At 44.7% G+C, this 25342-nt stretch overlaps 1 protein-coding gene across 9 annotated transcripts in view; it reads right to left on the bottom strand.

Moving 5' to 3' along the window:
- phc2b (polyhomeotic homolog 2b (Drosophila)) overlaps nt 1-25342 on the bottom strand; it is a 54501-nt gene that overhangs the window by 6069 nt on the left and 23090 nt on the right. For 2 of the 9 annotated variants that reach the window (XM_042088786.1, XM_042088785.1), the window contains 9 exons: nt 16572-16905; nt 13231-13533; nt 11984-12046; nt 11356-11517; nt 9597-9734; nt 8768-9086; nt 2775-2813; nt 2090-2592; nt 540-705 (listed from right to left, as the gene is read on the bottom strand). In XM_042088786.1, the coding sequence (XP_041944720.1) occupies nt 540-705; nt 2090-2592; nt 2775-2813; nt 8768-9086; nt 9597-9734; nt 11356-11517; nt 11984-12046; nt 13231-13533; nt 16572-16844 (1966 nt within the window). In that variant the 5' untranslated portion in view covers nt 16845-16905. Of the gene's footprint in view, nt 1-539; nt 706-2089; nt 2593-2774; nt 2814-8767; nt 9087-9596; nt 9735-11355; nt 11518-11983; nt 12047-13230; nt 13534-16571; nt 16906-17250; nt 17281-23031; nt 23236-25342 lie in introns of those variants that run through there. The other 7 variants (XM_042088782.1, XM_042088781.1, XM_042088788.1 and 4 more) reach the window with 7 other exon arrangements.

The following is a 25342-nucleotide window of genomic DNA, read 5'->3' as shown; positions in this document are numbered from 1 at the left end:
AATCGTATTTAGGGTGTGGGAAAAGGCGAGTGTGACTTTGACTTTCGCAACACTATGTTCTAGTTGAATTTCAGGTGCTTGACTTATCACAGGTACAACCAAAGCCTGTTGCAATTAGACCAAACACAGAGTCGTGTAGGAAGTCCAGCAAACACCACTCCTCTCAGACTGCATGGAGATTCTACTGAATAGATCCGCGCAGGCATTGCACTTGACACTACTAGATGACCCATGTATCACCGGCAATTAATCTGCCTCTTATCTGAGAATGGACACTAACGACTAAGACTAGGATCGTAAATACAGTGCCAACTTGATAAACTGATGTAGTGATTCCGTGGAAAACTAAATCTGCTCCACTATAGTAGCAGGCAGAGAGAGAGAGAGAGAGCAGACAGACACACACACACACACACACACACACACACACACACAAACACACTTACATACATTCTGAGAGAGTGAGGCAGAGCAAGGAAGACAGAGAGTTTTTAGTGGTTAGTGGAAAAGCACCTTTCTTTCCCACCGTAGGTGCCTACCTCGTGTCTGGTGTGCGGTGGTGGGGGTGTCGGTCTTGGGCTGCTCGGCAGGCTTGGCCCCCTGAGGGGAGGCGTTGGCCGGCTGCTGGGAGCTGTGGGGCGGGCAGCTCTCTCTCACCACCAGGGACGTGGGCTTGTCCTTACACTCCGGAGCCAGCCGTGACGCCTGCAGAGGAGACAGAGGAGACAGCTGTCAGCGTCAGCAGCAGGGAATAGACCCGACAATGGGCGTGTGTGTGTGTCTGTGTGCATGCAATTCACTGATTGAAAATCACCTTTATATCTGTTTGGGGGTTGGTGTGTGTGTGTTTGTTGTGTTTTGTGTGTGTGTGTGGGAACTGAGCAGAGGAAGCGAGTTAGGTGTGAAAATGTTGAGTGTGCACTAAGTTGAGCTTAAATTATATATTTGAAAGTGTTTTATTGGCAATGGCAGGACATGCAGGAAGTTGTTAACAGCTGGTGTAATTTTGGTTACATAATAAGAATGAAAAAAACTCAAGCATCTTAGCAGGCAACCATTTACAATTTATACTTAATATTTACCAGATGGTCTTATCCAAAGTGCACCATTATCAAGGTATCAAGATATATGTTAAAGTAATAAAAGCATTTCACTTGTGCATCATGGTTAAATTCAGGGTGTTGTCACTGCCACTCTCTTGCTCCATTCATGCATCTATGAACTACAAAATCTACTGTAACAATCAACATCCAGTCATAGACTCACAACTGACATGTGGACATAACTCCTTTCCATGAGTGGAAATAACAAAGTTCTATGTTGAAATCAATGTGTTTTCCAATCATTAGCATTCATCATAGTTGTTGGTTTCAAATGGTTGTTAGTTTCAAATGAGCACATAGTTATGTAAATGAGCTTTTTAGATCAACACATATTTTTCAACCCAGATTAATGTGAACACACTGAATTGCCTTAAGTTTCCGTGCATACTTTTACTGTACTGACTGTGGTCTGAATACCACAGAGATTCATTTGAATTTGTCAAGAGCATCACTAATGCAGCCTGACAATGGGCCGACCACAGCCTCTATATTCACTGTGCCTGGGAGGTGTTCCGCTGGAGTTAAACTAGGCAGTTAATGAGCATTGGACACTGAATTCATGGAAACAAAGTTAGACAGTTTCACAGAGAAAGCTGGAAAGTCGTGCTTGTCAAATACACTAGATATGCAAAATATTATCTCATTATGAAAGACTTACATTTTTGTTAGTAAAAATAGACTTCATATGGCACTTTTATGATGAGCACATGTTGTACTGTGTGAGTATCTGTGTGACAGACTGCCTTCACTATGGTATGTGACTGACTGCCATACCAACAAGCCTGACTCTTTACTGTCGCCGTCAAGCTGCAGGTTTAGTACCCTGGAAAACCGGGTTTGAGGCTGGGTGGGGTGACTGCTGTCTCCCTTCGCTACAATCTGTTTGACCTTGAATGGTCAAAATGGTCACTACAATACACAGTAGTATGTGTATCTTGTTGACATTTAATTGAGTGTGACTTGATGCTTGTCATATGTGTGAATACCTGGTTGGGTGTGGGGTGGATCTGCAGGTTGATGGCGGTGAGCTGGACGGGCTGTGCTTTGGCATGGCTGAGGGCAGCGTGGGCATGGACGTGGGCGTGGGTATGGGGGTGTGCGTGGGCATGGGCATGGCCCTGGTGGTGGCTCAGGGCGTGGGGGCTGACGGTGGAGTGGAAGATGGTGGCATGCTGCGTGGGCATCGCCGGGTTGCTCTGGTGGTGGGGCTGGTTGTGACTCGGGTTCTGTTGCTGCGAGGAGGAGGCCGGTTTGGGCAGCACGGGCACCGGGCCTGGTTGACCCGCGGGCGATGGCCCGTGGGAGGTGTGGACGGTGAGCGGCTGGCCGTGGAGGTGGGGCTGGATGGAGGCAGTCTGCAGGAGCTGGGTGGTGGTGGTGGTGGCGGAGGGGGCACCGGTCCTCTGGGGCGCAGGGGCAGCCTGCTGCTGGATGACAAACTGCTGCGGCTGCTGCTTGACCAGTGAGTGAGGCTGGATGTGGGCATAGGCTGCAGGGACAGACGCAGAGAAAGACAGACAGGGAACGGTCAGATACGGATTCAGCACACTTTACACTGACCAGCAATCAAAATGCTACACTAAATAAACACTTATTTCCCCAAAATAAACACCACCATTTTATGAATTTATTTATTTATGTTTTGATAGAAACAAACAGTAACACCCATACATAACCAAATTCTGCAATCCTCCAGCAACCGAACAAGTGCTATGCAAACACAGAGAGAGAGAGAGAGAAAGAGGGAGGGAGAGAGAGAAAGAGAGAGGGAGGGTGGGAGAAACACAGACACACAGTTGTCTGAGGTGCATAATGTAATTTCAACAAGGAAGGCTTTGCCTCATTACAACACAAGACACATGTACACACACACACACACACTTACATAAGGATTATTTGCATTTGTACTTCTAATAAATTGAAATTTCCTCTCTTCCCTGAACTGAATTTCCCCAAACAACTTTGCCCTTCTTCAGATGGGAAAAGTATTTGCAAATCACTGAGACAACTTTGTTTTCACTGTTAGCTCCTCTTTGCTTCTATCTCTCAACACCTTGCACCGATGATGTCAGTCATCACCCGACAGGCAGCTCAGTGTACTGTTAAACCTCCCAGATTCAGCGATAATGCTCACATTCAAACATGTCAATCAAACATCCATCAAGACCTTTCCCAAACCCCTCATAAAGAGCAAAGACATAAGCACAGGCCTAATCCAGGTAACTGAGGCGCATCTACAAAAATACAAACAGGCACACAGGGGCATAGTGGTCTATTGGATTCAAAAAGGGATATTAAGACTCATTAGGACTCAAAGATAGGGCCGAAGCTCATGTTTGGTTCCTGCACATTTATGGGTTATCGTGACCCGGGGGGCCTAGACATCTCTAGAAAAGGGGGTCAGGCTCCTGTGGATCTTGAAGCATAACACAAGAAATACAAATATGGGCAAGTTTCCTCTAAACTCCTGGATGGAAAGAGCAGAGGGGGTGACTAGGACGTCTGGCGCCATATGGAGAACCACTGTCTCGTGTGACTCAGCAAACCAGAGTACCCCAAACCACCCCCCACGTCCCATACAATATAGCCTTTTACCGTAAACATTAATGAACTTGTCCAGACCTGCGCTAACACAAAACATGTGAAGCTTAGCTAGCAGCTGGTGAGAAAGAGAACATCTGGTCCATTGCTGGTTGTCTTGCTCTCACAGTTTTAGGGGAGCTGTGTTTCGTGACCTGATACTTGAGAGATATATGAACAGACAAACTGACGAAAAGTCTTGACTTGCTTTTAGTCTATATCACTGAGCCATAAAGATGGCAGAGAGCCTTTTCAAGAGAACTACACATGAATGCTCCTTCTACATTACAGTAGTCCCTGTTGGAAGGCTGAATCCTGTCCATATTGGAGAACATGAGAATGTAAAGACATTGTGCAATACTCTCCCACACATGCAGTCACATTCACATAAGCAGACAAACAAACACACACACACACACACTACACATACTTCCACAAAAACGCACAGACCCTCTCTCTCTCTCTCTCTTTCTTTCTCTCTCTCTCTCTCTCTCCCTCTCACACACACCCACGATTTCTTTGAGAGGGTGCCAGAAATCTGCAGACTCTGTATATTCCTGGGTCTTCCTGTGCAGATTGTTTGTGAGGAATGTGAGCAGTGTTGTTAGGAATGAGGCAGAGTTCTGGGCTGCGGTGGAAATGGGTGACGTTTCTCTCAGGCCAGCGCAATCCAATGTCATTAAGCCCTGAGCCGCGGCCTGGAAAATGTCTCCTTTTTTTTATTTCTTCATTTTGGTGTTGTAGCTGGTGGTGTCGCTGATCCAGGATCTCGCTGCTCAGGGTATTCAGGGAGGAGACGGCAGCAGACAGCCAGCCAGCCACATCCTCTGGGTTTATAAAAATGACAGATGGAGCTGTAACCATCATGTGCAGATGGAGTGTGCTATCTGTCATGAAGACACTCCACACCACAGGGACATCCCTACACTTCTACCAGACGCAGGCTCTGGCACTAAACAGACTTGTACTACAGTGATGAGCATCGAAAAGTCTTCACAGTTGACTTTTACAATTCTGGGACTGTGATAACGTTTTACACAACATCTCTCTCTTTTCCTCTCTCTCTCTCTGTCTCTTAATCTCTCTCTCTTTATTTCTCATTTCTTCTGATGTTCCCATGTGAGTGTGTGTGTATGTGTGTGTGTGAGAAAAGGAGTCGATGACTATTACCCAAGAGGATCCACAGACTTGGCCCTGCCCTGGAATTTCCCTGAGTTTCCAGATTCCACCCCAGCATCTCAACACTGCAACACTACCATTATACTCTCTCTCTCTCTCTCTCTCTCTCTCTCTCTTTCTCTCTCTCTCTCTTTCTCTTTCACACACACACACCTCACTCACTCTTTCATTCAAAGTCTGTGACAGCAGGTTTAGTGTTTAGTGAGGAATTGTTACATTGTGTATAGTATCATTGTAATAGGATTCAGATATGCCAGGTTACAACTATACACCAGTGTGACTTGGAATAAGAACAACAGCTACTCAACAGAGGCATTCAGAAGCTCTTAAGCATAACAAAACCATCACAAACACATCACTCTCAAATTTCAAAATCAAATTTTAGAAACCCAAACCTGTTAACCTGCAAACTCCATAGTGAAATCAGACACCTCAACTCTGACCTACACACCTTGAAATCAAACTTGTGCCACCAGCATGCACATCGCCCTTCACACCCTTTGTCTCATGTTGGTCTTAATTGTGTTCAGCTCAAGTCAGCGGACGGGCAACTGTGTCATGTGGACCGCGGCATCCTGCTGAGAATTCACACGGATGTGTTGACAGGATGCATTTATGCTCACTGAAACAAGGCCAAGGGATCTCAGTGGTGAAAGAAAAATACTGAATCATACTTTGTCTCTCTCTCTCTCTCTCTCTCTCTCTCTCTCTCTCTCTCTCTCTCACACACACCTGTGTTTGCATGAGAAAGTGAGTAAGGCTTTATCATACATCATGATGTGAACACAGATTATCAGTAAGGTAAACAGTGTTTGGCAAAACGTGTGTGCATTTGGGGCTGACTGTAAAAAGTGCCTTTGAGAACTGTGTTTTCATGTCAGATGGAAGACTGAGTTCTCTGAGTTTAACTCGGGCACCCTGCCACTGAACATACTCTCCCCCTTAGGTGTGTGTGTGTGAGTAAGAGAGAGAGAGAGAGAGAGACTGAGTGGGTGCTTGTGTGTTTACACATCTGTGTGAGTGAGTGTGAGTATCTTGAATATCCCAGGTGCACACAGAGGCATAAACATTCCCTGAGGCCCATGATGCAAAAACAACAGTTACCCAGCTACACAACTGTATTTCACAATAATTTCCCTGTGGGGCCAGAGCTCCAGGCTTCTATCTGGCTGCTACATGTATTGTTGTTAGATACGGAAAAAAGGGAAATGGGACCAGTTACTGTCACACATAGTTTGAATAAGTCAAGATGATTAAGTGTCATTCTCACTGAAGAGATGAACCACACCCAATAAGAGACAGGCTAATTATTTTAAGGTAATCTACTTACTGTAACCTCAATATATTGGCTGTAGATTCACATGTATTTCAGTGCCTGTATAAGTAATTGGGTTTTTATTGTATCCCTTGTCTCTCTCTCAAAACATCATAATATACTCCTTATTTTGTCTCAGTCAAAGTTTATGGCAGTTGCCTTCAGCACTTTCTATCATCACACATGCACACACACACACAGGAAGAGAGTGTGTGTTACAGAGAGAGCGAGAGAGACCTTCAACTCCCAGCTATTCAAAACACCTAGCTCCTGCTCCATGGCAACCATCAATAGCTAAACTGCCCAGGGTGGCCCAAGATCCCGAGATTCGGCAGCGCTTTTATTTGTTTGGAATTCATGATCGAATGAAAGAAATCCTGTCCCTCTCACTTACGTACACACACAGACACACATACTGTACATGCGCACACACACACACACACACGTAGTCATGCATACACATACACACACAACACCACTCCAACTGTCCGCCCACCCTCCCTCCCACATCATAGGCACACAGCTAGCCACCGGTCAACTCTGTCCATGTCCATTGACAATGCCACGTCCAGCCATCTGTTGACTCCCTCACAAACAATAACAACAAAAACGGGTCTCATCTGTCTGTTTCGCATGAGAAAGGAGAGAGCCAGGCAGGTTGTGCCACTCATCTATTTCAAGAGAAGTGGTGGCTAATCATGGTTAATCATAATCCCCAAAATCAAACTCTTCATCAGGGTTCGGGCAAGCCCAGACCTGTCCTATATCACGGGACCCTGGACTTGGGTTCAGTCAGGCAGTAGGAAGGCAGGTAGTAGCACTGCACACTATGGCACAGATCTGTCCCCGATCTGAGCTGCAACCTGACTTCCCTTTCTGGATCATATTGTACACGCATGGCTGTGTAATATGGCAAAGTACAGGGATGTTCCATAAACCATGAGGTTTACTTGTTTGTTTTGAACACAATGTTCTCATCTTAAACTCTGACATCAAGCCATCTACGAACTCTTAATTCTGGTTAGAAGTGTGTTGAGTGTGTTTCACTAATTCACAGATTGGGATAAATGCAGAGACCAAATTTCCCTTAGGGGATCAAAAAAGTACATATACTTATATACTTATACAAACTCTTAATTCTGGTTAGAAGTGTCAAATTATTTAAGTATAGTACAGCATTATGACCCTAATTGTGTTATTTTAAAAACAAAACAAATAGGCAATGCAAATGTGGTAAGAAAGGCTCTTGTGTCCTTGAATATGTTTCTGGCTGTGTGTGTGTGTGTGTCAGAGGACTGGGGCACTGTCTGTTTGTCAAGTTGCCTGAGGGCTAGGATAGGATGGGACTCAGGGGAAACTACCCATAATGCCAGAGGACTGCTCCGCATCACCAGGGGATTGTCGCTAAGCTACGACTGAACCCAGTGAAGCATTGAGAGTTGCATTGTTCATGTCAGTCAACACAGAGTACAGCCCCCATGGGCATAGTGATGCTGTTTGTGTAAGCAGAGATAAACTAGGTGAATTCCAGTGTTGATGGCCTAGATAAGAACAAAGGCTTGACTGATGCTGATCACTATTTATCTATTTCATTCTAATTACACAGCAGCATTTCCCTATGTGACAATTTGTGAAGATATATGACATACTGTAAACATTCATATACAAAGAATGATGGGTTCTCAGACATGTGTGCATGTATTTGTGTATGTGTTGGTGTACACATACAAGTGTGATTGTAGTGTACATGTAATGTGTGTGTGCATGAGCACGTGTCAGCAAGGCTTGCAACCGGAGCAAGGCAACCGTGGCCTACTGGTTAGCACTTCGGACCTGTAACCGGAGGGTTGCCGGTTCGAACCCTGACCAGTAGGCACGGCTGAAGTGCCCTTGAGCAAGGCACCTAACCCCTCACTGCTCCCCGAGCGCCGCTGTTGATGCAGGCAGCTCACTGCGCCGGGATTAGTGTGTGCTTCACCTCACTGTGTGTACACTGGGTGCTGTGTGTGTTTCACTAATTCACGGATTGGGATAAATGCAGAGACCAAATTTCCCTCACGGGATCAAAAGAGTATATGTACTATACTACTATACTATACTATACTTATCACTGTATGGGAGAGTGCTTATATGGATTTGTGTTCGTTTATGTAATGGCTTCTACACACAGTTGCGTTCCGTCAACGCATGCCAGTGGGTGTTCCCGACGGTAGCTATGCAAATGACTTGAAGTATAACCGTAATTTGATTGGTTGGTGCCGTCCATCGTTTGGCTTGATTGGCCAGTGCCGTCTGTCGGTGCAGCAACAGCTGAACTTCTCAACGCGAGCGACGGGAGAAACGCGATGCAACGGACCAACAACTCATGGCAACGGATGACGTAAGCCCATGTAAAGTGAATGGGATGCGTCTCCAGCACTGCAACGCACGCAGCTGTGTGTAGAGGCCGTAATTGTTTGTGCGTGCATGTGTGTGTATTGTATGTTCTGTGCTGAGATGGTATGCATACAGTATGAGAGTGTGCTGTGGTTGTGTCCTTCTACCCTGTATGCACAGAGCTGGTGTGTGCGAGGTTGCCCTGTGTTCCTACCAGGTGCGATGAGCGGGTGTCCTCCAACAGTCCCCACACTCCGGCTCATGTTCACGGCCCGCGCCTCCGTCACCATGGCACCCTCGCTCTTCTTTACAGCCTCCGATTGGTGGTTGGCTTCGGTGGCGGGGGTGGGTTTGACACCCGGCGTTGGGGTCTTGAGAAGGGCAGCGGGCTGGATTGAGATGGGGGTCTGCTTCAGGCTCAGGGCCTGCAGCGCCTGGGTTTGGGTCAGGGTGGAGGAGGAGGAGGTGGAGGTGGAAGAAGTGGAGGAGGAGGACACTGCCCCCTGTTGGCTACGAATGGTCAGGTTCTGCACCTGCAAGGAAACAGAGAGAGGGGGCTCTGAATATGGCTCCATAAATGGAATCCATGCTAAAGTAGACTTATAAGATGCTTCAGTGATGAAAGTTGTTGTGATAAGGAGACGGCATGACCCATTGTTTGTATACAGTGTACCGAAGTCTTTTCTACCAAAATATTCAGCTTCTGTGTTGTGAATGTGTGCTGCACGTGTGAATCCAAGACAAAGGTCTTAACCCTGTCCTCCTTATGGCATACCTGCCAACCAAATGAGAAATAACAAAATGGGAGGACGTTGGGAGATGACCTTGAAATACGGGAGAAACCCGTGAAAAACGGGAGTGTTGGCAGATATGCCTTATGGACACATGTACACACATATACTGTACATCCACAGACAGGCACACACACACACACAAATTATGCACCTGATTACACACACACACAGACACACACACACACACACACACACACACACACACACACACACACACACAAGCATTCTCCTGTCTGCATGCCAACCCACCTGTGCGGAGGCGGGCTGCGCTGCCCCGTCGGTCTGGAGGGCGGTCACGGTGGCCGTGGGGGTGAAGATGAGCTGGGGGGACAAAGGAACAGCACGGCCTAGGCTCCTAGCTACTTGCACAAGGTTACTTTGCTGAGCCTGAAAATCACACAGCAACACGGAGGGCTGCCTCAATCAACAACAAAACACCTGCCTCTGACCCTAGGGCCAAATCACTGCAAAGTTCAACAGCACAATGACAATGACTGAGAGTGAGAGTGTTGTAACAGACAACAGCGTTTTACTGAGGTAGTGTGTAGCTTGCTGCTACATATCAAGCCACAGATACAACATCCACTGAAAAACACCACATTATATGGGACAGTAATAGATCAAGATCAAGACATCAAAGACATACAGTATTTGACTAATAACTTGGTACATTGCAAAACTATATGTAACAGAGAAAGGACAGTCAGTGATTTTCTCTACAAAGAAACCTTAAATATATAAAGGTTTATTTGTATTTATTTTATTTAGGTTAAACCATAAATATAAATCTCAAGAATTGAAGTGCCTGGTACCGACACACAGCACCCTAGAGTTTTGCCATAATGGTCCCTAGTCAAATAAACCAGACCTTTAGAGATGGAACATCGATACATTATACAGCACTGTCTTAGATGTCAAACACCTAAGACAACAGGCATAGTCAGAGATTAAGCTCTGTTGGTGAGAGAATGGTGACAGCTGCATTATAGCAGTGTCTGAAAATCAGTAATAACTTCTAAACACCATGATCTTCTAAGTTATACAATCATGATGGTTGCTGGCATGAGATGCAATGCTATTCAATATAATGTGACTTGTGCGCACACAGTGTGCTGAAAGTATTTGGATATAACAGAACTAGTTGTACTACTGAAAACAACACATCTGTCCCTGTGAGCACAAAATTTATGGACCATTGGAAGACATAAGCGCTTTGAGATTCCAAGTTTGTTTTTTTATGTCTGTGAGCACAGGTGCTGTTTTTTGACATGAGTGGAAAATGACTGAGTCACGAGTCTGCAATGAGCTGTCAAAATGACTGTTATAACTGCTGTAGTACTTTGGGCAGACTGACAGATATCCAGTCTGAACCTGTCAGAACTGCACTGTGCTTCATTGTATAGAACAAAAGGAGAGCAAGGAGAGGTATCATCACTTACTGTTTGTCTGTGTCCGTGTGTATGTGTATATGTGAAAGAGAGAGAGCAAGACAGACAGAAAAAGAGAAAGAGAGATTATGTGTGTCTTTTTGTGCCTGACTACATGTATGTGCCTGCAATCTTCATAACTGCTCACACAAGTACTTGAGTATATGGAGACAGAGATGCAGCACAGAATTCTTAAAGGGGAAATCTTTTCACAAAGATCTCCGGTAAAAACGATTAGTTTTTTTCGTACGGACAGTGCTCAGTGACCTTGAGAAATGGAGGTCTATGAGAAAAATCGCCGGATTTTTCGCAAATGTAATCTCTCATTGTTCTTGCAAGTTCAGTGCAAATGTATACCTCTGTCCTTACTTCATTTATCATTTAAATGTTTGAAATATCCTAGGCACACTGGAGCTCTGGACCACTGTGTAATGAAAGAAAGGGGTAGGTGTGTGTGTGTGTGTGTGTGTGTGTGTGTGTGTGTGTGTGTGTGTGTGTGTGTGTGTGTGTGTGTGTACTGTATGTGTGTGTGTGTGTGTGTGTGTGTGTGTGTGTGTGTGTGTGTGTGCCACGCTTCTTACCATCTGGGCCCGCAGGTACATCTGCGCCTGGCTGGCTGTGAGGGTGGGACTTGTGGGGTTGCCTAGCAGCACAGCCTGCTGGGATATCCCCGCCGGAGTCGAGCTCACACTCTGAGCTCGACTGATGAGCTGGGCAGCCGCAGGAGAGGTGGTCAGATTAATCTGAGAGAGAGGGAGGGAGGGAGGCAGGGAGAGAGAGAGAGAGAGAGAGAAAGGGATAATGGATAGGAGAAATGAGGCAGAGCGAGAAGGAAAGAGATAGAGTGAGGGGGAAAAGAAGGAGAGAGATACAGTAGGATAGGAGGAAGGGACAGAAAGGAGAGAGTGATAGAGGAAAGGAAAAGGAAGGAGAGAGATTGAAAGAGGGAAAATGGTCAGAATTTATGAAGTTGTTTCCATAAAAGTCAAGATTTATCTGTGCCATTCCCACATTATGTCACATCAAAACTATGATTTAAAAAACAACATCCCAACTGCCACCCATGCCGTAGTTGCTATTGATGTATTATGCATTCATTAATAATTGTAATTATGCCTGTTAGTATAAAACAATATTAAAAACATGATGTTTTTGTTGTTGTTTATGTCTTATTCATCCAAATGAATCACTGATTTACTGTAGACTCACTGTGGTCTGAGAGGATCCTGTCTGTGGGGATGAAGTACTCTGCCTCCCTGCAGCAATACTGGCCTGAGAGAGAGAGGGAGTGAGAGAGAGGTGAGAGATGAGGGGTTGAAGAAGAGGGAGATGGAAGAGTGAAAGATGAAAGGATAAAGGGAGGGAGAGACAGAGACAGGATGATGGTTAGCTAATATACATTTTTGTCTACTCACTGTATATATGCACTCCATTTACTGACAGAAAAAACAGATATTATAAGATCAGCTTCAGAAAATGGTCTTCCTCCTGGATCTACCACACCCTTGTCATGGGCCCATGTCTAAATGAATGTTGATTTTTCTATCTAAAAAGTACACTGGCGGTATTTTTAGTGCCTCAAGAGGTTTATTTACTCCAAGCTCTTTCTTTGTTGTGATGAAATGACCATCATGGAGTGAAAAGACAATGACACTGTTGTTAAAATGAAACCATTGTTTCACTTTCTGTGTTTATATACTGCAGCTGTGTGAGAGAAGAGACAATTAGAGAGTGTCCAAAAGCTTGCGTGAGTTTTTGTCTATGTCCAGTCCTTGTTCCAGCCTACATGCGTTTGTGTGCAGTTTTGTCAAATCGGCCAGGGTGTGCTGAAGTTATCCATTCTCCCTCAATGTCTCACCTCAACCTCCTGCATATAAAGTGGGTCTCAGGCCAACTGTGGCCCCGGAAGGCGGCCATGTTTATAAGGTCCTCGGAGTGGCCTCAGGACCTCTATGAGCCTCATTAGTCATTCTGTTACTCCACTCAACAAATCAACACTCACGGAGGAGGAAGAGGACACAGACCAGTTGGATGCTGTTTGCTGGTGTGCTGTGTCAACCGTAAAAGAGTAAAAACATTTCACACACAATACCCTCCAGACCAAACTCCTCTCATCCATAACTCTCTCCCACACACATATACCACAGGTCTGCTACATCACTTCACTACTGTGAGGACTGAGACTAAATCTTTTAAACCAGAGCTGACCTTGAAAAGGATTCAGTGACTTTGGTCCACTTAAAATGTGCTCACTAGTTTGCCTGAACTCTAAAAGCCTATCTATTCTACACAGACTCATGACTGCAGACACAATCAGACAGTCTGTGTGTTTCTACACAGTATGTCTGCCCAGACAGACCCCTTAATAAGATACTGGCTTTACTGCAGTTCCTGAGGGGAAGAAGACATTACATCTCCATGTTTAACCGTCTCAGTTTTGATTGGTCACTCCCCACCTGCTGTGCAGCTGTGTTTTGCTGCTCTGATGTGTCGGTGTTTCGCTGCTGCGTTATCTGGTGTTGTGGTGCTTTGGCGTGGCTGTGGCTGTGGCTGCGGTTGTGGTTGTGGTTGTGGCGGCGGAGGAGGCGGTGGGTCCTCACCTGCTGCACGGCTGCCAGGCTCTGCAGCTGCGCGGTGCTGAGGTGCTGCTGCTGCAGGGCGGCCGTCTGCAGCATGAGGTGTTGCTGCTGCGCCGCGTACATCTGCTGCAGGTACTGCGCCGCCGTGCTGGGCTGCCTGTGCAGCGCCTGCTGGATCACCTGGACACACGGAGAGAGACGGCGGAGGACACAATCAGAATTTTTGGCCAGGTTTGCGTAAAAAAAAAAACAAGGATAATACTACTCATCACTTAAGAATACTTTTAATTTTTAAGTCAACTTTAATTCAATTTCAATTTCACTCAAAGATGCATTTACAATTACATATACATAGAAACATGCATTACATGGAAGAAAACAAACAAGACACAAAGAGAGAGGAGATAACATGACAACAGGAGCAGTGAAGCAAGACATTTTATTTTAAAAAGACTGGGGGAGTTGATTAACAGGAAATGGTAACTTTGAAAAGGTGGGTTTGTAGAGGGGGGAATGAGGAAGGGAGCGTGGAGTGAGAGAGAGAGAGAGAAAAGAGGAAGAGGGACATGGTTAGAGGGAGAGGTGAAAAAGTTGAAGTTGTGATTAAAGGTAATGTCCACAAAAGGGCAAAGACAGTTGGGAGACACAGAAAGAAAAGACAGAGGAGGGCAAAAAGACAAGTTAGAGCAGAAGACAAGATGTAAGGTAGCATCACAATATCATCTGTAGTCTGTGTGTTTGCCAATGGAATCAGACTTTGAGACTGACCGAAATGGAGGGCAGCTGCCTCACTGCCTTCAACTGTCTAACGAATCACTTGCCGTAGCAGCATCAAGGTACCAGCCATGAACTTTTCTCTGGCCTGACATGAAAGCAGTTCAGAGAACTATGCTTATAGTCATCATACACTTCTGGAGGTGAGAACACACAAACAGTGCCCATTCTTCTTTGTGCTTACAAATCCTGATGCAAATGCTCCCTCTACCTGTCATAAGGTGAACTGCAGAAACATGGTGGTATTGTCCCTGCCCCTACTGACATGACAGGCCTGAACACAAATGTTCATTTCCATTCCCTTTCACTCCCACTTCCATGTCTCCACTCACTGAACACACTATTCCAAGCATTAGGATGTGATGTGGTGGGGGGTGCTACACATGGTAGTCTCAAACATGACTTTGGATGATTTGTATTAGTAAAGGGTGAGTTACAAAGATTAAAAAATAAAACCTCAACATGACATAAATTCTAAATTATAATATACATTAAAATATAACAGCTTCACGTACCAGAATTCAGTCTGCCCACCAAAAACGATTCTTAGTGATAAACAACAACAGCAACAACAACAGTTCAAAATTGGTTGGACCTTCGAGCTATCTTTAACAGACTGCTCCTTCCACCCATCTGATATTCAAAATGTAAACATTCGTGCAAAGGTCCCAGTGCACAAAATAAAGTCACCTCTCTTACACTACAAGAAGCTGGATAAGACAGCGAAATCTGTAGCGAGAGGTGATGATGGTGGGTCAAATCATCTTTCTTGGACAATGATATGTGATTATTATCCTTTACTCCACCCTATTTTTCTCGTGATGTCGGTTTTTGACTGACAGCCTCTTCACGGTTGCCAAGCAACTGAGACGGGAGGCTTGACCCCGGGCCTTAGGCTTGTGTGAAGCAAGGCTGACCCTCTCTTTAATGGGGGAGGCACCAGCTAACACCTCCATTCAGAGCTTAACTGTGTTATAGCGCTCCACGGCCTGTGTCTGTCAACACTGCTAAACACCAATGAACCCTGATTTTGTGTTACCACCCACCTCTATTTCTATGCCATTACCATCTCTATGCTGAAATCCTTATACTGAAATAACAACAGTCTCAACACTAATAAGAAGAAAAACACACGCTTCTCTGGATATTTTAAAGCTTAATATGTGAGCACGCTTGTCAATAAATTAGGTACATTCTACATACATCCTACACAAAGATATGTAAAGGTATTGATGAAACAGCTGCCCAAAAAGAATGAACATTGTATATACTGCAAGCCACGGAAAAGCTTCAGTAACATCTATGGTCATTGTATTGCTATTGAAGGGCTAACAGCAACCAGCTCAGGTCAGGGGTGAAGTGGTTTTGTTAGAGGAGATTAATGACCAGTCATAAGAGCCATGGCAACGAGGACACTCAGTCATTAATAACCGCCAGCGCACCTTCAAGCAGTCTCACTACCATGCATTTAACTGAGTCCTGCCATGCATTTAAATGAAATCTAATGCTTTCACTAATGAGTGGGATATTTAAAGTGTATGAATTAGATCACCAAAACAAGCCAGGGGGTGGCAGTATTGTATCAATGTCATGCCTATTATGATAATTGGTAGCAGGATATGGAAATCAACGCCCCTTGCAAATAAACATTGCAAAGAGTGATTTTTTTGTTTGACGCTGAACATTCATCATCCGAGAGCAGTTCCTCTTTTGCTATTGGTGCAGCTTTAGCATGCAGTGCCTACTCAAAGCAATGCAGCAAACAAAGCAACTAAGCACTGTTTCATACGTCAGCTAGGATTTTTTTATGTCTAATCTCCTCTCTCTGTTCCCTTTGCAGATCTTCACAGGCATAGTATGTTATGCCACATAACTGCATGGATCATTTTCATCTCCAATTTGATCTTAGATGTTTGTACGTACTAAGCTACAGTACTAAGATCAAAATGAACTAAACCAGGCTAAATAAACTTGCTTGGATCTTTTGGATCCTCTCTGTTCTTTGTCTAGTGTGGTTTAGTGTGCGTTATGATGCAGTATTACACAGTGTTATCCTGTGGTGTGATGCAGCTTTGGTGTAATGATGTGCTCAGCCCTAGGTGGACACAGACAGTCTCGCCAGCCTGTCGGCTTTGTGTCTGGTGTGCCGTGGTTCCCACAGTATGGCACGGTGTGTATGGCATGGTGAGATATGGCACCCTAAGGTGCCCTACAGCATGATGCAGTTAACCGGTCATGATGCAGTGGACCGGTCAAACGGTCCATTCAGCCGCATGTTTACCTGGACTGTCTGTCTGTCTGTCTGTCTGTCAGCTTTGTGTCTAGTGGGAGGTGATGCCAACTGTCTGGCCCAGGGTGTCAGGCGCTGTATGGCAGACTGTGCTGCCAATGCCAAACAATGTGGTTCAGTGTGGCTTCATGGTTCGACTCAACCGCATGTTTACCTGGACTGTCTGCCTGTCGGTAATACCACTGTAAACAGAAATCTGTGGGAGAGTCTGTCGGCCTGGTCCATTGGCACTGCTGCTGGTGGTGCTGCTGTTGGCACCTCCATTGGCACTGCTGTTGGCTGTAGTGGTTGTCGTGGTACTTGCGTTGGAGGAACTAGATGAACTGGCCGCACTGCTGCTGTTGTTGTTATTGTTGCTGTTGGTGGTGTTGTTGTTGGTTGTCGTGGTGCCCGAGCTGGAGGTGGCGGCACCGTGCTCGCCGTCCATGCTGCTGTTCCGCCGTCTCACCTTTGACCCACGGCTACCCCTCGGGCAAACTCTCTGCAAACTGCACAAGAGGAGGAGAAGACAGGTGGAGAGTAGAGGAGAAGATAAGACAAGGAGGGAGAAAAGAGGGTGAGAGAGGAGAAGAAGAAGGGAGGAAATGAGAAATAGATAAGGAAAGATAGAGAAAAGAGAGGAGGAGATGAGAGGAGAAGAGGAGGAGAATTGATGAAAGTAAAGAAGGAAGAGGAGAGGGGAGGAGAAGAGAGGGAAAAAGAATGAAAGATGAGAACATTAGCATTTAATTATTTAGCAGATGCTATTATCTCATAAAAACCCATAGCACTACTGATACACTACTAATGTGTACTATCTGTCTTTGCTAACTGTGAAATGACCCTGCATGAACCTGTGTGTGCCATGCTCTGTCTGTTGAGGTCTGGGAGTAGAGGAGAAGTGGTGTGACGAGAATAGAAAAGAGATTACAACAGAAGAGAGGGGAAGAGAGGAGAAGAGAGAGAAAAAAGAGATACGGTAAGTGGAGAGGATGGAGGAAGAGAAAATGAGAGAAGAATTGAAAAAAGAAGAGGAGACAATTAAAGTCTGGGCTTAGGTGAAGGTTAGGGTTAGGGTTAAGTAACACCTTAGGGAGAACTTTTGATGTGGAGATCGCTTTTTTTATTCAATGGCAAAAACGCTCAAGGGGTGATCAGGATGAAAGAATGCTTTTTTCACACAGCCCCTTCACCTTCCACAGAAAGCTTTTAATTGAATCAGCCCCAAATCATGACCCACACCCTCCCCTGAAAGCACTCTTTAATCAGTCCAGGACGGTCACTCCTAACCTGTCCAGCCCATGTGTGGAGGTGAGCCTGACAGCGGTCATGTGCTCCCTGCTGCACCACTGTTGGTTTTACACACGCTGTGTATTATTGTAGACACTAAGGCCGTCAGTGAATGAGGATTGCAGGATTATGGCTGCGCAGGCTCCAGATGACATAGTGTTCATTCCAGGGAGTCGGAGAGAGAGAGAGAGAGAGAGAGAGAGAGAGAGAGAGAGAGAGAGAGAGAGAGAGAGAGAGAGAGAGAGCTGAGCTCGAGTTGCATGGAAAAGAACAGCGTAATAAGGACCATGTGAATGCCGAGGTGCTCTGTTGTCAATGTGTTACTATGTGACTCCTCTTACTCCTCTCTTGGGCATACAAACTCACGCACACACACACCCTCTGTCATTCTCTCAATCTCTCTCTCTTTCTCTCTTTCTCTCTCTCTCTCTCACACACACACACACACACACACACACACACACACACACACATACACACACACACACACAAACACACACAATACACAGACAGGCACTGTTTCACTCAAACACACTCTCACTCGCACGCACTCATTCTCTGTATGTGAAATCAAACAATGAACAATGACAGTTAAGGAAGTGCACATGTTCTGTTTGTCAGATGCTGGCAGAGGGTCTCTAAGCTAGGCAGAGAGCTAGCATAAACATGAGCCGTAGTTCCCCCCTCTCTTTCCTTCAGCGATACAGTTTATGTACACAGCTATTGGTTCAAGATGACTTTTTAAATCAGGATTAAATATTAACATGATCCTCTTATCATAAACACCAGCATTAGTTGCTTTAGTATTTTGCCACCCTTTCCCTGAGAGAAACATCTCATACACACGACTTCACGGGTTCAGAGTTTTGTTCTGAATTAGTGCATTGTAATGCTATACTTTAATTTTCTAGTTTTTCTTGTGGTCACAATTTTTCATGTAATAAGTCATTAGATGTTAATTATCCCAGAAAAATCTGTTCAAATATTTTTAATATACTTATAGCTTTAAGATAAGCTTAGCTGTAAAATTAGATTCTTGTTGAATTAAGTATTACTCTTGACGGACAGGAATGATCGAATTTGGAGGAAAAGTTGAGAGAAACATGGCTCACATCACTCTCAAATTACCAAAACAAAGTGAGCTCTGGAAGAGGTAATAGTGCAACAAAATTCTTTCTTTGGTCAAATATGTACCCCAAGAGACTGGTGGAAAGCTAGAATTTGCTCTCCATTGGCAGAACATTCAGGTGATAAAATTATGATAAAAACAGTGCAGTTGTTCATCTCTTTCGAATGAAGTCTGTGATTCACATGATGAAGTCATGTCAGAGGGGTCCAAATCTACTGATGCCTGCAACTCTCATCTACAGCCTCACTTTCATTTCCTGTTTCAGGGTTACGATTGCGGTTGGACTGTGGAAGACACCCACTACTGTTCAGAAATCTTATTCACGGTTTTTTATGCATTCACATTTACCAGTTAAATATCATTTGATTTACCATTGTATCATTTGGCGGCCATAAGAAGGCAACTGATAACACTGAGGACTCGACATGTTTAACAAATATGCAGAACCAACACACAGTATCATTCATCAAGCTATTATGGGAATTTATACTGGTTTGGTTAGGGAGAAATTAAATCGCTAAAATGCCAGCCTGTTAGAGGAACAATTTTATATTCACTGTCAACTGCAACACATATTTACACACAGAATGGTACATATTTGAATACTTTCATAGATGCATAACACCATAAATATAACCATCCCAATAGACATACATCATTGGGACATCCTAATGTCCTAATATTCTGCTATGTGAAGTGAAACCATAAAACCAAATGAGGCTGTTTCCTCTTCAGCATTTTTAAGACTGAAACGTAAATGCAGCCACAGCCGCGCTGCTAATGCTGTGTCTTCCCTGCCCTCCCTAGAGGCAAGTGTGTGTGTGTGTGTGTGTGTGTGTGTGTGTGTGTGCGTGTGTGTGTGTGCATTTGTGCATACAATTGTGTGCGTCCTTGTGTGTGTGTGTGTGTGTGTGTGTGTGTGTGTGTGTGTGTGTGTGTGTGTGTGTGTGTGTGTGTGTGTGTGTGTGTGTGTGTGTGTGTGTGTGTGTGTGTGTGTGTGTGTGTGTGTGTGTGTGTGTTGGGGAGCCAGAGCCAATAATGACTTTCTCTGGCAGACGGACGTAAACCCAGGCGTTATACCCTGCTGATGTCTTCCAGTCTATGAGGGTGCAGTCTAACACTGATGATGGCCTCTTAAGCGCCACAACGGTGAGCTGTCTTAAATAAATCATTCATAATAACCAAGCTTAATGGAGGGACATTAAACAATTGGTCAAAGCAGCAGAGTGGCGGTTACATACGCAAGCACGCATGAACATGAAGCCACACATACACACACATGACCAAAAGCTTGTAATCGTGTTCACACTCATGCTCACATGTATACGGTACAAAAAATATAGCATTTCTTAAAGATATGTATGAGGACTATCCATTCACACAGTCACATACATGCACACACACTTATACTTTGTGTGTGAATGTCTCTTTCTCTGTGTGTGTGCATGTGTGTGTGTGTGTGTGTGTGTGTGTGTGTGTGTGTGTGTGTGTGTGTGTGTGCGTGTGTGTGTGTGTGTGTGTGTGTGTGTGTGTGTGTGTGTGTGTGTGAGCGTGCGTGCAGGTTGGAGCAGAGGGGCTAATTAAATAAGAATAATTGCAGCCATGCTAGATGTTCCTTATCCTCCCCCACATTTCTGCCTTTCTCTCTCTCTATCTTTCCATCTTTTTTTGTTTCAATTCTGTCATTCTATTTTTCCATCAGTAACTCCTCTTCCCCCCCCTCTTGCCTTTCTCTCTCTCTCCCTTTTCTTCCTCCATTTCCTTTCACTCACTCTTTCCTTCCTCCGTTTTACCACTCATTTTATCAGACATGCACTATTTCAGAAAAAAAGATCTAGTAAATATTTGTGAAGCAGTTTGGTGGTAGATGCCACAACGTAGCGATAAATTGCCCCTTTTCCACCATCCCACCAGAACATGTCCAGCTCAGTTGTCCGTATAATCAGAGCTTTTCTGCCATCAGAATTGAATTCTGATGTTTGATTCGCTGGTGTTGAGTTTTCTGTTGCATTTCCTGCCCATAAAGACCCCGCAAGCAGCGACTCGCTGATGGGAGGCACCAGTCCACAGCCCTGCCCCCATCCCACCTCATCAATTTACAGCCAGCAATGTGGAGCAGCTATTTCAAGCCAGAGGTGAGATTGCTTATTCCGTCTGTGGCACCAGGTGCTTGAGGTAGGTGAATTACTTATCACATATGAAATGAACTGTACAACCAAAAATGTAATAAAAAAAAAAAGATATTGGAAAAAATAACACACAAAGGGTTTCATTTTCTGATGATTTGTTAGTAGCAGCATCTTGTTACTACATGCTATGCACACTAAATGAACTACCCAGGGAAAAAGGGAGAAAGACATGCCAGAAGATCAGACATTATCCTTCTTGCTTTCTTGTACTGTGATATTGCATTCTCTGTGTGTATAAATCCATGTTATCTGCCAATGGAAACACAGAGACAGAAGGAGGGACCCTACCCCCCAAAACCAGTCCATCAATTTAGCAGTCAGCATCGTGGCCATGGCGGTCTGAGCTATTTCAGAGTGGCTGGGAGCAGAGCAACCAGGGCTTAAATGAACCAATTTAAAGGGCCCGATGGAGGATGATGGACTGGGTCCCCGCATGGTGGGGTTCCACTGTGGCTCCGCGGATAAGTCCGTGAAAGGAATGAGGAATCATAGTCCCCTGAGTCCTAGTGTGTGTGTGTGTGTGTGTGTGTGTGTGTGTGTTTGGATGTAGGGGGTGGGAGTATTTCTCCTGTTTCATGAACGATATCCAGCTGAGGGAATCATCCACAATTGCAAAAAGTATGCAAGATGACATACACTGACTGCTGCACTTTTGACATTCCGCAGTACAGAGTGTGAAGGCTAACTGGTAAACACCAGCGTTGCCAAGACTCGGCATTAAATTAAAGGCCTCTGCGGGATTTTACTCTGGTGCACTAAAATCAGCCATTGCAGTTATGCTTGATGCAAAAATACATGGATATATTTCAAGTGTTTGTCTCAATTTGGACACTAGTTTATAGCTGTAGATACAAAACTGCAATTCATCATGAAAAAGCAGAACATTTGCTGGTAAAAGTCCAACAGGCACATGCAATTGCAGACATGAACACGCAAGGACACACATGTGCACACATTAACACACACGCACGCACACACACACACACACACACACACACACACACACACACACACACACACACACACACACACACACACACACACAAACACACACACACACACACACACACACACACACACACACACACACACACACACACACACACACACACACACACACACACACACACACACACACACACACACACAGAGTGAAAAAGGAAGCATGGCGGAAAAAGAAATACAATGATAAGGACAGGAAAATAATTTACAGCTGATTTTTAAGCTTGATATGGAATGTACGCAAAGGGAGTGACAGAGAAACAGAGACAAGGAGAACGAGAGAGAAGAGAGAGAGAGAGAGAGAGAGAGAGAGAGAGAGAGAGAGAGAGAGAGAGAGAGAGAGTGACAGACAGTGATAGAGGATGGGGAATGGAGGAGAGAGAGAGTGACAGAGGGAAATAGAAAGAGAAAACAACGATGCTAGAGAAAGGGAGAATCTGTAACAGTGAAAGAGGGGGAGGCTTTAGTAGCCGAGTGGGTGAAGGAGAAAGAGAGAAAATGACAGAGACTGACTGTGAAAGAGTGAGATATCGACAGCAGGAGAGAGAGAGAGAGAGAGAGAGAGAGATAGCAGCAAGAGAGAGAGAGAGAGAGACATAGCAGCTGTGTGGATATGGAGAAGCAAGAGAGACATAGTGATAGAGAGACAGAAGAAGAGAAACAGAGAGGGAAAGAGACCATCATGAATGGGAGAGGGAAGGAGGTGACATGGACACACACACACACACACACACACACACACACACACACAAAACAGACTGACTGAAAAACAAGATTGAATTGGGGTAAATGAGAGAGATACTACAAATGAGACACTACAAAATCAGTAAAATACTACAAATCATGAATGAAAGACAGAGAGATAGAGGTAGACAGAGGGAGTGACATTACGGATGTAAGGAATGGGGATGAGACAGAGAGAGACAGAGAGAGAGAGATAGAGAGAGAGAGGATGACCGAGAGAGGGAGAGAGATGGAGAGGGATTTCCTCTTTGGCATAAAACAAAGCCCTTGCCGGCTCCTACCTCCTCTGCGCTCCAGGAGAGCCTGTGTGGTGCCCCATTCCCTCGGGACGCCGCGGATTCTTTGTCTGCCTGTCGCCACGTCTCTCCCTCCCTGCATCCAGCCTATGTCCCGCCACACACACACACACACTCTCTCGTTCTGGTTCTATCTCTCCCCCTCGCTCACACAGTCCTTCACACACACACGCACGCCTGCCGCTCTAACGCTCTGCCCCACACGCAAGCAAGCAGCCTCCCTGCCTCTCCCCGTGATTATGCGTATCCTAGCAACAGCCAACCGGAGGCCATCGGCATTCCCCAGCACTGTCGACGTCTGATTGGCCAGTGAGGGCTCTACTAATAAAGGCGCTGGTAATGATGTTTAGTCTTATGAAAAAAGCCCTCCCCCCACAGTAGTATGCACTGCACCTACAGAAGACTCATGTCATGTCTACTGCACAGACAGATGATACCTGACACAGTGGCCATCTGCTTAAATTAAGTTAGCAAGTGGACCATGGTGTTTCCGTGCAAGAGTCTGCTGCACACTATACTAACAATATATTCACTGCAGCCTACTATATTTACTGCAATATCTGAAAGAGAGATTGTGACTATGGTTTTACTGTGTTTAATCTAGAGAAGCTATTGGGTGTAACGCTGCTACAAAAGCTGATATAATATTCTGTCTTGAGGGGACTATATTACAATTTCTTAATGAGATTTTCTTTTTCAATAATAATAAAACTGATATAGTCTCCAGGCGATAAGGCTGGAGACTATATAATTATAAAATATTATAATAAAAATAATGAGCTATAAACAGTGCACCACATCGCTTCAAATTACTGGCTGGTAAATGAAGTGCATGCGAAATAATTTTTTTCCCATTAGGTTGTAGAAATTGGCACCATTGCGACGGCCAGCGTGCCACTGAGAAGCCATTCCGTCCTGTGGTTTCGAGAGGACGTTATATCAGCAACTAAACGAACCACTTCTGCAGACCACATAAGTATCAAACACTAACCTCTACTCCTGTCCTCCATGCATTAAATATATATCCCTCCTCGTCTTTGGGAGTAATATGCTATTGATTGAGGTGCGACTGCGAATGGTCCTCATTGATTGCAATCTGCCTATTAGCATATAGATTAGCTAGTGGTGTATGGGGGGGGGGGGCAGAAAGAGAAATTCAGAAGAGGAGAGACTGGAGAGAATGGAGAGAGAGAGAGAGTGGAAGAGGACGATGAGACAGAGAGAGAGAGAGAGAGAGAGAAGTCAATGAAGGACAGGAGGAGGGATGAGAAGGGGAAGAGGGGGGAGCCTCTGCATGCCTTCAATAATGATGTATTGTGCATCTTTAACCCCCTTTTTCTCAGATCCACTCCCAATTACTATTTTCATCACTTTTTTATTGATATATCTTTAAAGGGAAAATAAAATCTAACCAAGGCACACACATGTCACATGTCCAGTATCCCAAATGTCCACCATTACCTTGACCCTGGCTGTTCCAACAAGCACAGTCTCCAAATGGGCCTTGTCGCTCTTGTCTAGGGTTGCAAAGGGGCAGAAACTTTCCGGAAACTTACCATGGGAAGTTAGGCTGTGGAATTTTGGAAATATTCCAAATTGGAAACTTTAATGGAATTAAAGGAAATTATGGGAATTAATGTGAATTTACGGGAATTAACTGGGAATTTTGGGTAATTCATACAAACTGTTTCATATAAAAACATTAACATTTTGTTTCGTAATAAGCAATATGATTTGTATGTTCCTATTTTCGCTTAGCTTAGCATACAAAGCTAGCGAGCATGCTTGCGGGAATCCCATTCTCTGCCTATTGTTCACTAGCATGCTAAACTAGCAACACTGAACTGTCCAAGATACACCACACTACTCAACAACAAAATCCTATTGGTTGGAACATTTTTTTCCCATGCACATGAACTCTTGTCTAATGTGTTCTTTGTCTAAATAACAATTGGCAATAGCCTCAAGATTTCCCACCTGGTTGCTGTTAATGGGTCCATTTGAAAGTTATCTTTTCTCTGAACAATCATTGCAACACCTCTCCCTGCACACTCTTCTGCATGATAGGAGAAATTCAGAAGAAAGAAATGCTTTTTACATGACACCAAACCAAATTCTAATGGAAGGATGTCACTAAAATGGCTAGTAGATGACCTTGTATAAGTCTCCCAAGCATTTGGTAGAAAGAAAATGGGAGAAACAATCAGAGAGAAAAATAGAGAGGCAGAAAGAGAGAAAGAAAGAAAGAAAGAAAGGAAGAAATACATTTTTTGGGAAAGAAAGAGAAAGAGAGAAG

The sequence above is a fragment of the Alosa sapidissima genome, chromosome 4 (genome assembly GCF_018492685.1).
Source record: "Alosa sapidissima isolate fAloSap1 chromosome 4, fAloSap1.pri, whole genome shotgun sequence".
Taxonomy (NCBI): domain Eukaryota; kingdom Metazoa; phylum Chordata; class Actinopteri; order Clupeiformes; family Clupeidae; genus Alosa; species Alosa sapidissima.
Note: the sequence above shows the minus strand (reverse complement) of the source record. Positions and strands in the feature narration are given on the sequence as shown.